Source organism: Chiloscyllium plagiosum, chromosome 25, assembly GCF_004010195.1.
Source record: "Chiloscyllium plagiosum isolate BGI_BamShark_2017 chromosome 25, ASM401019v2, whole genome shotgun sequence".
NCBI classification, from domain to species: domain Eukaryota; kingdom Metazoa; phylum Chordata; class Chondrichthyes; order Orectolobiformes; family Hemiscylliidae; genus Chiloscyllium; species Chiloscyllium plagiosum.
The window spans coordinates 1,404,899-1,417,513 of NC_057734.1; the positions used below are offsets into that span (position 1 = coordinate 1,404,899).

A 12,615-nucleotide genomic window follows, 5' to 3' on the forward strand; every position below is an offset into this window, starting at 1 on the left:
CCCAATATACACAGGATCGGACTGTGCACTGGACCCCAATATAGCCAGGATCTAACTGTGCACTGTGCACTGTACACTAATATACACCGGATCGAACTGGGCACTGCACCCTAATATACACAGGATCGGACTGTGCACTGGACCCCAATATAGCCAGGATCTAACTGTGCACTGTGCACTGTACACTAATATACACCGGATCGAACTGGGCACTGCACCCTAATATACACAGGATCGGACTGTGCACTGGACCCCAATATAGCCAGGATCTAACTGTGCACTGTGCACTGTACACTAATATACACCGGATCGAACTGGGCACTGCACCCTAATATACACAGGATCGGACTGTGCACTGGACCCCAATATAGCCAGGATCTAACTGTGCACTGTGCACTGTACACTAATATACACCGGATCGAACTGGGCACTGCACCCTAATATACACAGGATCGGACTGTGCACTGGACCCCAATATACACTGGATCTAACTGTGCACTGTACACTAATATACACCGGATCGAACTGGGCACTGCACCCTAATATACACAGGATCGGACTGTGCACTGTACCCCAATATACACAGGATCTAACTGTGCACTGTACCCCAATATACACAGGATCTAACTGTGCACTGTACCCCAATATACACAGGATCGGACTGTGCACTGTACCCCAATATACACAGGATCTAACTGTGCACTGTACCCCAATATACACAGGATCTAACTGTGCACTGTACCCCAATATATACAGGATCTAACTGGGCACTGTACCCCAATATAAGTGAAGGGTTCAGCATAAACTACTTAAAATGAGCAAATAACATTTTGACATTTTGAACAATTTCCAAATACTGTGAAAGTAATACCTTGGCTAATTAATATTATTCCTAATCAGTGATGCATTTATTAGGCTCTCCTTAAAATTATTTACATTTTATAATTTTGTCTTGGCCTCACATTGGCTAAGGCAAACCCATGAATTCTCACCTACAATTGTCGAGAGGTTAGAGAAGGCAGAGTCAATGGTGTAGACAGAGGAAGAGGAATAAGAAGGAAGCACAGTGAAATTGTGGATTCGGAGCACTGAAGGAAGAGAAGCACATGCTGTAAGATCGACAACAACATCAAATCACACTGCTGACAACACTGACACTGGGTTACTGCAAGAGAAATCAAACAAAAAACACCCTCAAACGTTTACAGCTTCAAGACTGCATGACAATATTTAGAGAAACAGCAAGAGCAGGAATCATGGAGGGGTAAGAAAACCATAGACTCCCTACAGTGTGGAAACAGGCCCTTCGGCCCAACAAGTCCACACTGACCCTCCGAAGAGTAACCCACCCGGACCCATTCCCCCTACCTTATATTTACCCGATTAATACACCTAACCTACACGTCCCTGAACACTATGGGCAATTTAGCACGGCCAATTCACATTACCTGCACATCTTTGGTCTGTGGGAGGAAACCGGAGCACCCAGAGGAAACCCACGCAGACACGGGGAGAATGTGCAAACTCCATATAGTCACCTGAGCCCGAATCAAACCCGAGTTCCTGGTGCTGTGAGGCAGCAGTGCTAACCACTGAGCCACTGTGCCGTCCAAAGACAGTTTATGCGATTTCTTAGAATGTATCACGTGTCCCCTCCTACTCCCTCACCATCTTACCCCATCACCCTCACTTTTTAATGCTTTCTCTCTTGTGAGATATACAATGGAAATCTATTATAACCGGATTCAAGGTTATGCAGAGAACTTCAGAGTGTGGGAGCTCATCAATTCCAACATGGGTAACTCTTTGGTTATTACAAAACTGGAAGGTTCCTTCATAACCAAGTCCTGCTGCTTTTCACTGTTTGGACCCCAATATTCTTTTGAATCTCCCCCTGGATTTATGAGTGAATCTCTGTTAGATTCTAGTTGTGGTCTCACCCACAAGGCGAAATATCTTCTCCACTTCTCCCACATTTACATCTTAAGACCACAATCAGGAAACCCTCCAGCTTCAGAATCAGAGAGGGAGCCCGTTCATTCTTTCTTGACAGATACAAACTTTCAGTTCTGGCATCATTCTTGTAATTATTTTTAATATCTTCTGCAGTTTCTCTGGTCTGTATCCTGTCTATAATAAGGATCCAGAACTGTTCACAGACTCCAGATGTGGTCTCTGCAGAGGTTCGAGATAATTTAACATGACTCCTCTTCATTTCAATTCTATCTTTATTTCACTTGCAATAAAACCCATGAAAATGGCAAGTCTCCCACTGGGTTATAACTACATTTGGTAAGTTTACAGTGATTGTCCAGAGCACTGGAAAGTGTAAGATAAGAAGAGATTGTCACTGACAGGAGGAAAGGTATGGACTTATTGCACTGAGAATGACATAACCTGTTTGACTTCCATTCACATTGCACAGCTCGTTCAGTCCAGTCACTGTATCCAGAGGCCAATAATGAGATGCTGATTCTAACACCTGGAAACCTAAAAACAGCTGGTTAAGGTCAGTGTCATTGTCTGTTACAGTAAAATCCATTCAGCAATCCCGACATAATTCAGAACATTTACTAATTCACAAACTAAACAACAAAGAGGCAGTTTAGCAGGCCCGCACAGTTAGCGTGTATACACACATACACACACACTAACACAGTTAGCATGTATATACACACACAGCGTACACACACACACACACACACCCTTATCAGTCAGCAGCGGTAACTAACAGAAAGCTCTGCAAAAATTCATTTCAAGAAAAACAGTTGAACTTTCGTAAAACTATCACTGTCCCCTTCCACCCCAAGGGTTGGTGCAGTCATAATGTCACAGGGCTCATGTTCTGCGGATATAGGGTTTGAATCCTGTCACCGACTGAAAGACTACAGACAGAAACATGTTTGAAAACCATGACTGGTCTGACGTATTTCTGGACCATCACAGAGTACAGCAGTAAAATATTTATAGACTGAGTTCTTTTAATTCACTCACCAGTGGCTAGACCAGCAGTTATTGCCAAGCCCTAGTTACCCAGAGGGTAGTTAAGTCAGCTACGTCGCAGTGGGTCTGGAGTCACATGGAGGCCAGACCAGGCAAAGATGGCAGTTTCCTTCCCTGGAGGACATTAGTGAACCAGATGGGGTTTTATAATAAATAGCACTGTTTAATGATCACCATCAGGTTAGTGTTTAATTCCAAATTTTAACTGAATTCAAATTTCACCATTTGCCACTACACCAGAACCCCCAACAAACATTAACAATCTGATTGGTCAAGACATGAATCTTCCTTCTCTGGTCATGGTCAAGAGGTATAATCTTCTGAGGAGAAGGACTTAAACACATCCACATCACATCTTCCAGGAAGGGTACAAATATCCAGCAGGATTTCAACTCGGAAGTCTAACCCTAGACCATTCTCCAATCGGATGGACTTTCAAGAATGGGATTCGAACCCTGGACCTTCAGATACTGGGGCCAATGGTGCACCCTTAATACTGGGATGAGAAACACATGAAACAAATTGGGATAACTGGGACACCCCCGTGCTGCCTGAGAGGACAGGGGAGGGACAACTTCATCACCAACTTTGAAGAAGGAACTGGATAAATACTGAAAAAGAGAGTGTTGCAGGGGACTGCGAAAAGGCCAGTGGTGCGAGACAAACAGGATGGTTCCTTTGAAGAGGCAGCATGGCTCAACGAGCTGAAAGACACCTTTCCATGCTGGAAGGTTTAATGGTGGATGGTATATTCAGTTCAGGAGTGATTCAACCCACAGTCTGTGATCTTGTATTCCCAGTCAGGGAGTTCACATCGCTCAACAGCAGGATCCCAGCAAAGGAATAACAACTTGGGATGTTTCCTTAAACTTTAAGTCCTAACCACATCAAAAAAAGCAGAATTAATATTTGATACTCGAATAATCTTCAACAGCATTTCTCAAGGATTTTGTTGGGTGCAGCGTGGATTTTTCCATCTGGAATGATTTAAACAATCCTGTGAATTCCAACCCAAGGATTAGAACGAGCAAATCTTGCTCTTTGCACTGTGTGTGAGATCATTGTTTACATTACCTCACCCATAACTTTATAAATCTTTGCATCACTTGGTCTCACAAGAGACAATCTTTACAATGAGCGGTACCACCTCACTGTCATCTTTGAATGACAGTTATGATGATTCATTTGCCATAATTGTTTGAGAAATTATTTTACACTTTTAATAAAAGCATGAAGCTGGAGGCGGACTGTGCAGAAATGTTTCAGCTGGTGTTAAACTGAACAGTCTGATACAGTCTGATTGGTTAGAGTGTGCAACCCTTGGAATTGGTGGCGGGCCTGATTTAAACAGGGCTAGGAGAAGCCCCTGTCAAACCGCAGTGCCCCACTCCAACAGGGCTGCACACAGTTTTCACCAACTACATCAAGTTGCCTTGATGGGACCATTGGGTGAGAAATCCTCATTCATTCTTACTGTCCTCCACTGCCTGAGGCAAAGGGTAATTCCAAACTTCAAGTGATTATGCACTTCCCCTTTAGGCAACCAACCACTCTCAGAGATCTCTGTAATCACCATATCCCACTCACTTCACCATTCCTAGCTTCCGTCACTCCACCACTGATAGCAGAACCTCCAGCTGCTGACATCCGATGCTCTGGAATTCTCAGCTCCCTCATCTCTTTCCAGACTTATTCCCAGTGAAGGGGGTTACTGCATTCTGCACAGAGTGTGCTGTTCCCGCAGATCATCTTGCTCGGAGTTTGTCATTTGGCCAACAACTTTCCCCAACCCCATATGATCCCCATCCTCACCCCGATTGCTGGGATTCAGCATCAGATCATTGACATGAAGGCTAACAGCCTGCTCCTTCATTTCCCTCCAATGGCTTGAGGGTGCAATAGATGTCACAAATCCCTGCATAATACAGGAGACACAAGACCAATTTGGAACTAGCCTCAGGGCCTCCTCTGCAAGGAATCCATTCCAGGAAGCTTTCCAATATGAATATTGCACACACTGACATAAATTAGGAGCAGACATTGACCATTTGGCCCTTTTGATCTGCTTCTCCATTCTATAAGGTCATGATTTGCATTTCAAATTCCACATTCCCATTGACCCCTAGATAATCTTTGACAGCCTAACAAAAATCAATCCACTGCTCCTTAAAGATATTCAACAATGCTGCCTCTATCTCCACGGAATCAGACAGCCCACAAAGAGAATAGAATTCCCCTTAACTCCATCTGTAAAAGGTGACCCCCAATTTTAAACCAGTGTTCCCAACCCCTTTTCTGGACTGACCATCAAAAGGAAACATCTTTCCATGTCCACTTCCTTCAGGACCATATTCACCTCAACCCAGTTCCCCTCCACCTCACTCTTTTAATCTCCAGTGAAAACAAGCCCAGCCTATCCAAACCTTCCTCTTCAAACAACGCACTCACTCCAGGTATCAATCTGATAAACCGCCTCAGAACCATCTCCATTGCATTTACATCCTTCCCTAAATAAAGTGACCAAAACTGCACACAGTGTTCGAGATGTGGTCTCACCAATATCCTGTGTCACTGATGCATAACATCTTTACTCTTATGTTATTTCCTTTTATGATAACAGAGTTTCTCATTATCCTTCCGGATTACCCACTGTACCAGCTCACTAACTTCCAGATTACCGTCTTGACCTGCTCATTCACTTCCCGATTACCTGCTGGACCTGCTCACTAACTTCCTGATTACCCGCTGGATCTGCTCACTAACTTCCCGATTACCCACTGGTCCTGCTCACTAACCTCCAGATTACCCGCTGTACCTGCTCACTAACTTCCGGATTACCCACTGGACCTGCTCACTAATTTCCAGATTACCCGCTGGACCTGCTCACTAACTTCCCGATTACCCGCTGGACCTGCTCACTAACTTCCAGATTATCTGCTGTACCTGCTCACTAACTTCCCGATTACCCGCTGTACCTACTCACTAACTTCCAGGTTATCTGCTGTACCTGCTCACGAACTTCTTGATTACCTGCTGGACCTGCTCATTAACCTCCAGAGTACCCGCTGGACCTGCTCACTAATTTCCAGATTACCCGCTGGACCTGATCACTAACCTCCAGATTACCCGTTGTACCTGCTCACTAACTTCTGGATTACCCACTGGACCTGCTCACTAATTTCCAGATTACCCGCTGGACCTGCTCACTAACTTCCCGATTACCCGCTGGACCTGCTCACTAACCTCCAGATTACCCGCTGGACTTGCTCACTAACTTCCAGATTACCTGCTGTACCTACTCATTAACCTTTTGTGCCTCCTGCAGGAGGATACCCAGATCCCTCTGCGCTGTGGTATCCTGCAGACTCTGTTTTAGTAAAACTCTGCGTGTTCATTCTTCCCGCCAAAGTGAACAACTTCATATTTTCCTTCATTATGCTCCATCTGCCAGCTTTTTACCCACTCACTCCACTCCTATCTTTACATCTTCTTCACAGCTTACCTTCCTAGCTTTCCAAGTGGCATCTACCAATTTAGCGACTGCACCCTCACTCCCCTCCTCAGTATCATTGATGAAAGTTGTAAAATGTTGAGTGCCCAGCACTAGCCTAGGGAGTTTCCCGTTAAGGAACTTGGGACATTCCAGGTAAGTGGGAGCAGTGTGGAAGATCAACCAAGCTCAGGTATAATATGGGGCCAAATGGCCTCCTGCATCTTGGATTTTCCTTGATATCCTGGTTTAGATCCCAATGAATTTCTTCCCTTGAATGTTTATGAGGATAGAACATAAATACAATGAGTTAATATTAAAAAACAACAAATTCAAAACACAATGTGAGAATAAAGGGCCTTGTAATGATCCAATTATGAACACATCACATTGGCATAAACAACAAATGGTTTTTATAAAGAATTCCAGATTAAAAAATGGACAGTATTCTGCACCCAGAAAATCCAATTAAGCAATTCTTTTGTTTTGAAGAATGTTGTCAAGTTGATGTATTAATATCTTTTTACTGGCAATTAGAACAAACTAAATGCTCAGAGAAAAATATGAAAATTGTTACAAGCTGTTGGTCGATCATTTTTTTTTTGTAACCACAAGCTGCATATTTGCTGCAAATATGACTTCCTCTCAATATTTGTCCAGAAATTCTGGACTGGGACATATTGCTTAATTCAAAAGTTATTGGTAAAGGGCAAAATTAAACTGTTTGACTCACATTCAATGTAAGAGTTTTAATTTGATGAAATGACCTCTCAGCAAAGGCACAGATGGGGCAGGATTGGCTGTCGCTGATGTAAGTAGGAGCTGGGCAGTATTCAGCACAAAGTCTGGTTTTCATCTGGAAGCTTTGAGCATCAATGGCTTTTATTTCTAATCGCCAATTGGTATTAGTGATTGAAATTAGACTGCAGACACTTCAAGGAAGTATCTGCAAAGCCAACATGTTTATAAACCCCATTTGCAGATAGAGCGATGAACAGAAAGCATTGTGGTTTAAGGGTTGGAGAAAATCTCTCTAAAATGTGCAATGGAATAGAACAGCAACAATTTCCATTTAAATAGCACCTTTAGTAGAGTGAAAGAACCCAAAGTGTTCACAGGAGCAATCGCCTAACAAAGACCTGACACTGAGTCACGGCTGATATCTGGACATTGAGCACAGGATGAGTCAAACTGGAAGGTTTCAGAGTTAAAAGGAGAGAGGGGGCAAAGTGATCTGGGGAAAGAATTTCAGAGCTTTGGCAAAACCTGACCAATATGACTCACATCAATAGGCAATGCCAATGGATGCCACCCACAGTCTTTCCCTTTGGGATATGAGACTGAATTCCAATAGGGCACCTGAACCATTTGAGTTGGCTGCTGTTGGTTTGATGGGTTTAGGATACACTGTCCCTCAAATGGCCGTCTTGTTGGGTGATCTGCTCAAAGCCACTGCTCTGTGCAACAACTCAAACCGAAAGGTGCGTTGCCTCAAGGGAATAGAAAACAACATCACTACAAGCAATTGTCCACCTCACTGACAGTCAGTCAGCCAATCATGGATAACACAATGGAGTTGATGTTCCAGTTAGTCCAAGGTCAGGGTTAAAGGCTAGTGACAAAATTGTCACACAGTCCTGAACACCAATCACCTGGAAGGGGAGGGTGATGTTGGAGACAATTCAGCTCAGTTTCACTCGAATCACAGCTGAGATAAAGGGCTAAATGAGCAGGACAGTTTCCAGTCCCTGCAGACTGGGATGGTACATACTGATCTCATTGCAACTTCAACATTATCAAAACTCCACAAGGTACTGAAGCAGTGCTCTTCAATGTTGAACAACACTTGGAGGAAGCACTGAGGGTGAAAAGGGCACAGAATGTATCTGGCTGGGGGATTTCACTGTCCACCACCAAGAGTGGCTGGGCAGCAGCATTACTGATCGAGCTGGTCGGGTCCTAAAGGACAGAGCTGCTGGACTGGGTCTGTGGCAGGTGGGGAGGGAACCAACAAGAGGGAACAACATACCTTACCTCATCCTCACCAATCTGCTGGCTGCAGATATATCTGTCCATGACAGTATCGGTAAGAGTGACCAATACGCAGTCCTTGTGGAGACAAAGTCCCACCTTCACATTGAGAATGCCCTCCATCGTGTTGTGTGACACCATCACCATGCTAATCTAGCAATGCAAGACTGGGCATCCATGAGGCACTGTGGGTCATCAACAACAGCAGAACTGTTCTTCAGCACAATCTGTAACCTCATGGCACGGCATATCCCCCACTCAACCATTCCCATCAAGACTTCAAACAGATCCAGTAACTCAACTGGGAATCCATGAGGTGCTGTGGGCCATCACCAGCAGAACTGTACTCCAGCACAGTCTGTAACCTCATGGCCTGACATATCCCCCACTCAACCATTACCACCAAGCCAAGGGATCAATTCTGGTTCAATGGGGAGAGCAGGGGGGGCATGCCAGGAGCAGCGCCAGGCAGACCTGAAGGTGAGGTGCCAACCTGGTGAAGATACCAAACAGGACTATTTACATGTCAATCAGCATAAGGAGTAAGTGACAGACAGAGCTGAGTGATCCCATAACCAACTCATGACTCCTGAGATACTGAAACAGCTTATGTTCAAATGCAACAAGATTTGGACAATATCCACATTTTGGGCTAATAGTGACAAGTAACCTTTATACCACACAAATACCAGGCAATGACTAGATCAAACCAGAAGTTTACAAAATAATGAGAGGTATAGACAGAGTGAATGTCAGCTGTCTTTTCCCTAGGATGGGGGATCTCAAGACTAGGGGGCATATTTTTAAGGTGAGTGGAGAGAGATTTAAAAAAGACATAACTTTTTTCCACAAAGGCTGGGTCACACGTGGAATGAATTTGCTGAGGAAGTGGTGGATGTGGGTCCACTTACATTTTTAAAACACATGGGCAGGAAAGGTTGAGAGGGATGTGGACCAGGAGCAGGCAAGTGGGACCAGTTGAGTTTGGGATTATGTTCGGCATGAACTGGTTGGACCAAAGGGTCTGTTTCCCTGCTCAATAATTCCATGACTATCACTCCAAAAGACAGAATCTAACCACCGTCCCTTGTTGCTCAATGGCATTGCCATCACTGAATACCCCACCATCAACATCCTGGTTATCATTGACCAGAAACTCAATTTTGGTCTCCAAGGATTTTGTGAAACTTGCAAGCGTTCAGAAAAGAGGTTGAATAGGCTGGGGCTGTTTTCCCTGGAGTGTAGGAAGCTGAGGGGTGACCTTGTAGAGGTTTATATAATCATGAAGGGTATGGATAGACTCATCATATAAATACAGTGATTTACAAGAGTGGGTCAGAGGCGAGGAATAATGCAATTCCTAGGAGTAATTCAATTCCTGATTCTGAAAAGCCAGTCCACCATCGACAAGACACAAGTCAGGAGTGTGATGGAATACTCCCCACTTGCCTGGATGGGGGCAGCTCCAACAACACTCAAGAAGCTCGACAGCATCCAGGACAAATAGCCACAGATTGGCACCACATCCACAAGCATCCAAACCCTCCACCACCAACGCTCAGTAACAGCAGTGGGTACTATCTACAAGATGCACTGCAGAAATTCACCAAAGATCCTCAGACAGCACCTTCCAAACCCACAGCCACTTCCATCTAGAAGGACAAGGGGCAGCAGATACATGGAACACCACTCCCTGCAAGTTCCCCTCCGAGCCTTTCCCCATCCTGACTTGGAAATATCTCACCGTTCCTTCACTGTCACTGGGTCACAATCCTGGAATTCCCTCCCGAAGGGAATTGTGGGTCTACCCACAGCACATGGACTGCAGTGGTTCAAGAAGGCTGCTCATGCCCACCTTCTCAAGGGGGCAAGTAGGGACGGGCAAAACCAGATTCTGATGCCAACAGCCCAAGAATAAATTAAAAATGAGTTTCTGTTCCCTCTAATTAGTATCCAGAATAATTTGCATAACTTTCAAATATGATCACATGACTCTGGAATTCTCTTCTGCAAAATTCTGAGGATTTGGGATATTGAGTATTTCACAGCAAAGGTGTATAATGTGGGTTGGAGTGTAGTTGGCCCATGTGCTAATGAAATAACCTACATTCTGGGACAGGCTGTATGGTGTTGGAGTGTGCATTGACGTTGTATTGTTACAGAGCTAGTTTCACTCGCCTGGCATTCCCCAAATTCAAAGGGAGTGCATTCCTGAGACATAGGGAACAGCGTTCCTGTCTGTGACTCCTTCAACCTCAGCTCCAGACCAACCCTGTCATTTCAAAGGAGGTGTCAGATTCTGTTATGGATAAGGAGAGTCTGAATAAGCGCTGCAGTAATTGGTATTTAAATAGCAACTCAGGCATGGCAGCATTTCTCTGGGCAGGAGGGTACTCAAAGAATTATTTTCACTGGCACACGAAGGGGTGACAAGGCCAGAAACCAAAAACTATAAAGGACTTAGGAATGTCATTACGGAGGAAAGTGCAGAGGGTTGGTGGAGAGAGCTCGATAGTTTAAATCTCACACCTATACTAAGGTGACATTAGTTTATTGAAGTGTGTAACAATCTTAGCAGGACTTACACACTTAATGGTAAGGTCCTAGGGAGTGTTGCTGAACAAAGAGACCTTGGAGTGCAGGTTCATAGCTCCTTGAAAGTGGAGTCGCAGGTAGATAGGATAGTGAAGAAGGCGTCTGGTATGCTTTCCTTTATTGGTCAGAGTATTGAGTACAGGAGTTGAGAGGTCATATTGCGACTGTACAGGACATTGGTTAGGCCACTGTTGGAATATTGCGTGCAATTCTGGTCTCCTTCCTATTGGAAGAATGTTGTAAAATTTGAAAAGGCTCAGAAAAGATTTACAAGGATGTTGCCAGGGTTGGAGGATTTGAGCTACAGGGAGAGGCTGAACAGGCTGGGGCTGTTTTCCCTGGAGTGTCGGAGACTGAGGGGTGACCTTATAGAGGTTTATAAAATCATGAGGGCCATGGATAGGGTAAATAGACAAAGTCTTTTCCCTGGGATCAGGGAGTCCAGAACTAGAGGGCATAAGTTTAGGGTGAGAGGGGAAAGATATAAAAGAGACCTAAGGGGCAACGTTTTCACGCAGAGGGTGGTATGTGTATGGAACGAGCTACCAGAGGATATGGTGGAGGCTGGTACAATTACAACATTTAAGAGGCGTTTGGATGGGTGTATGAATAGGAAGGGTTTGGAGGGATGTGGGCCGAGTGCTGGCAGGTGGGACTAGATTGGGTTGGGGTATCTGATCGGCATGGACGGACGTGTTGGACCGAAGGGTCTGTTTTCCGTGCTGCACATCTCTATGACTCTACAACAAGTTTTATTCAGTTTACTTCCTGCTGTAGTCTAGTTTCCAGCTCTTTCTACAATTCGAACACTTTTCTCTGAGTCCACACCCAGGCTTCTCAAACCAAGCACTGTGAGCATTGATAATAAATAGACTGTCCCAGTCAAGTGCAGCCAGTCAGGCAACCTCTGAGGAGCAGGAGAGTCGATGTTTCAGGCATAAGCTCTTCATCAGCCCCTCATTCCTGATGAAAGGCTTATGCCCGAAACGTTGACTCTCCTGCTCCTCGGATGCTGTCGGACCTGATGCACTTTTCTCGTGCCACACTTTTCGACAGAATTCCTGAACACACACAGAAGTTGCGGGAGGCAATTCTGGAGTTTAAGGTGCAGGCAGCTGGAGAAAAGGTTGCCAATGACGGAGCTGTGGAAGTTAGGAAAGAACACAAGAACGGAATGGGAGGAACAGGGATAAGTCAGAGTTTGGGGCTGAAGAAATTTCCAGAGAAAGTGAAGGGTCAGGCCGCAGATGGGAATTTTAATAGAAGGCATTACTGGACCGATGCCAACAAACAAGCCAGAACCTCAGCACTGATATTTCAAACAGAAATCAACTTGCTGCCAGAATAATGCTCCTCTCTCAGGGAGGTTGCACAAACCTGATAGGGCACGTGCAACTGAGCACCACTGACCTCAGCACACTGACACAGGCGTGAAATATAATTAAAGTGGCCTGTGTCCACTTCTCTCAAATTACACAAAAATTCTTTTAAACTCA

General features: G+C 44.8%; 1 protein-coding gene across 3 annotated transcripts in view; it reads right to left on the reverse strand.

The window, feature by feature from the left end:
• adgrd1 (adhesion G protein-coupled receptor D1) overlaps nt 1–2,571 on the reverse strand; it is a 243,831-nt gene extending 241,260 nt beyond the window's left edge. The window contains exons 1-2 of one of the 3 annotated variants that reach the window (XM_043715336.1): nt 2,398–2,569; nt 993–1,088 (exon numbers count right to left, since the gene is read on the reverse strand). In XM_043715336.1, coding sequence (XP_043571271.1) covers nt 993–1,088; nt 2,398–2,542 — 241 coding nt within the window. In that variant the 5' untranslated portion in view covers nt 2,543–2,569. Of the gene's footprint in view, nt 1–992; nt 1,089–2,397 lie in introns of all 3 variants that reach the window. The other 2 variants (XM_043715334.1, XM_043715335.1) reach the window with 2 other exon arrangements.
• Between the last annotated feature and the right edge of the window lie 10,044 nt (nt 2,572–12,615).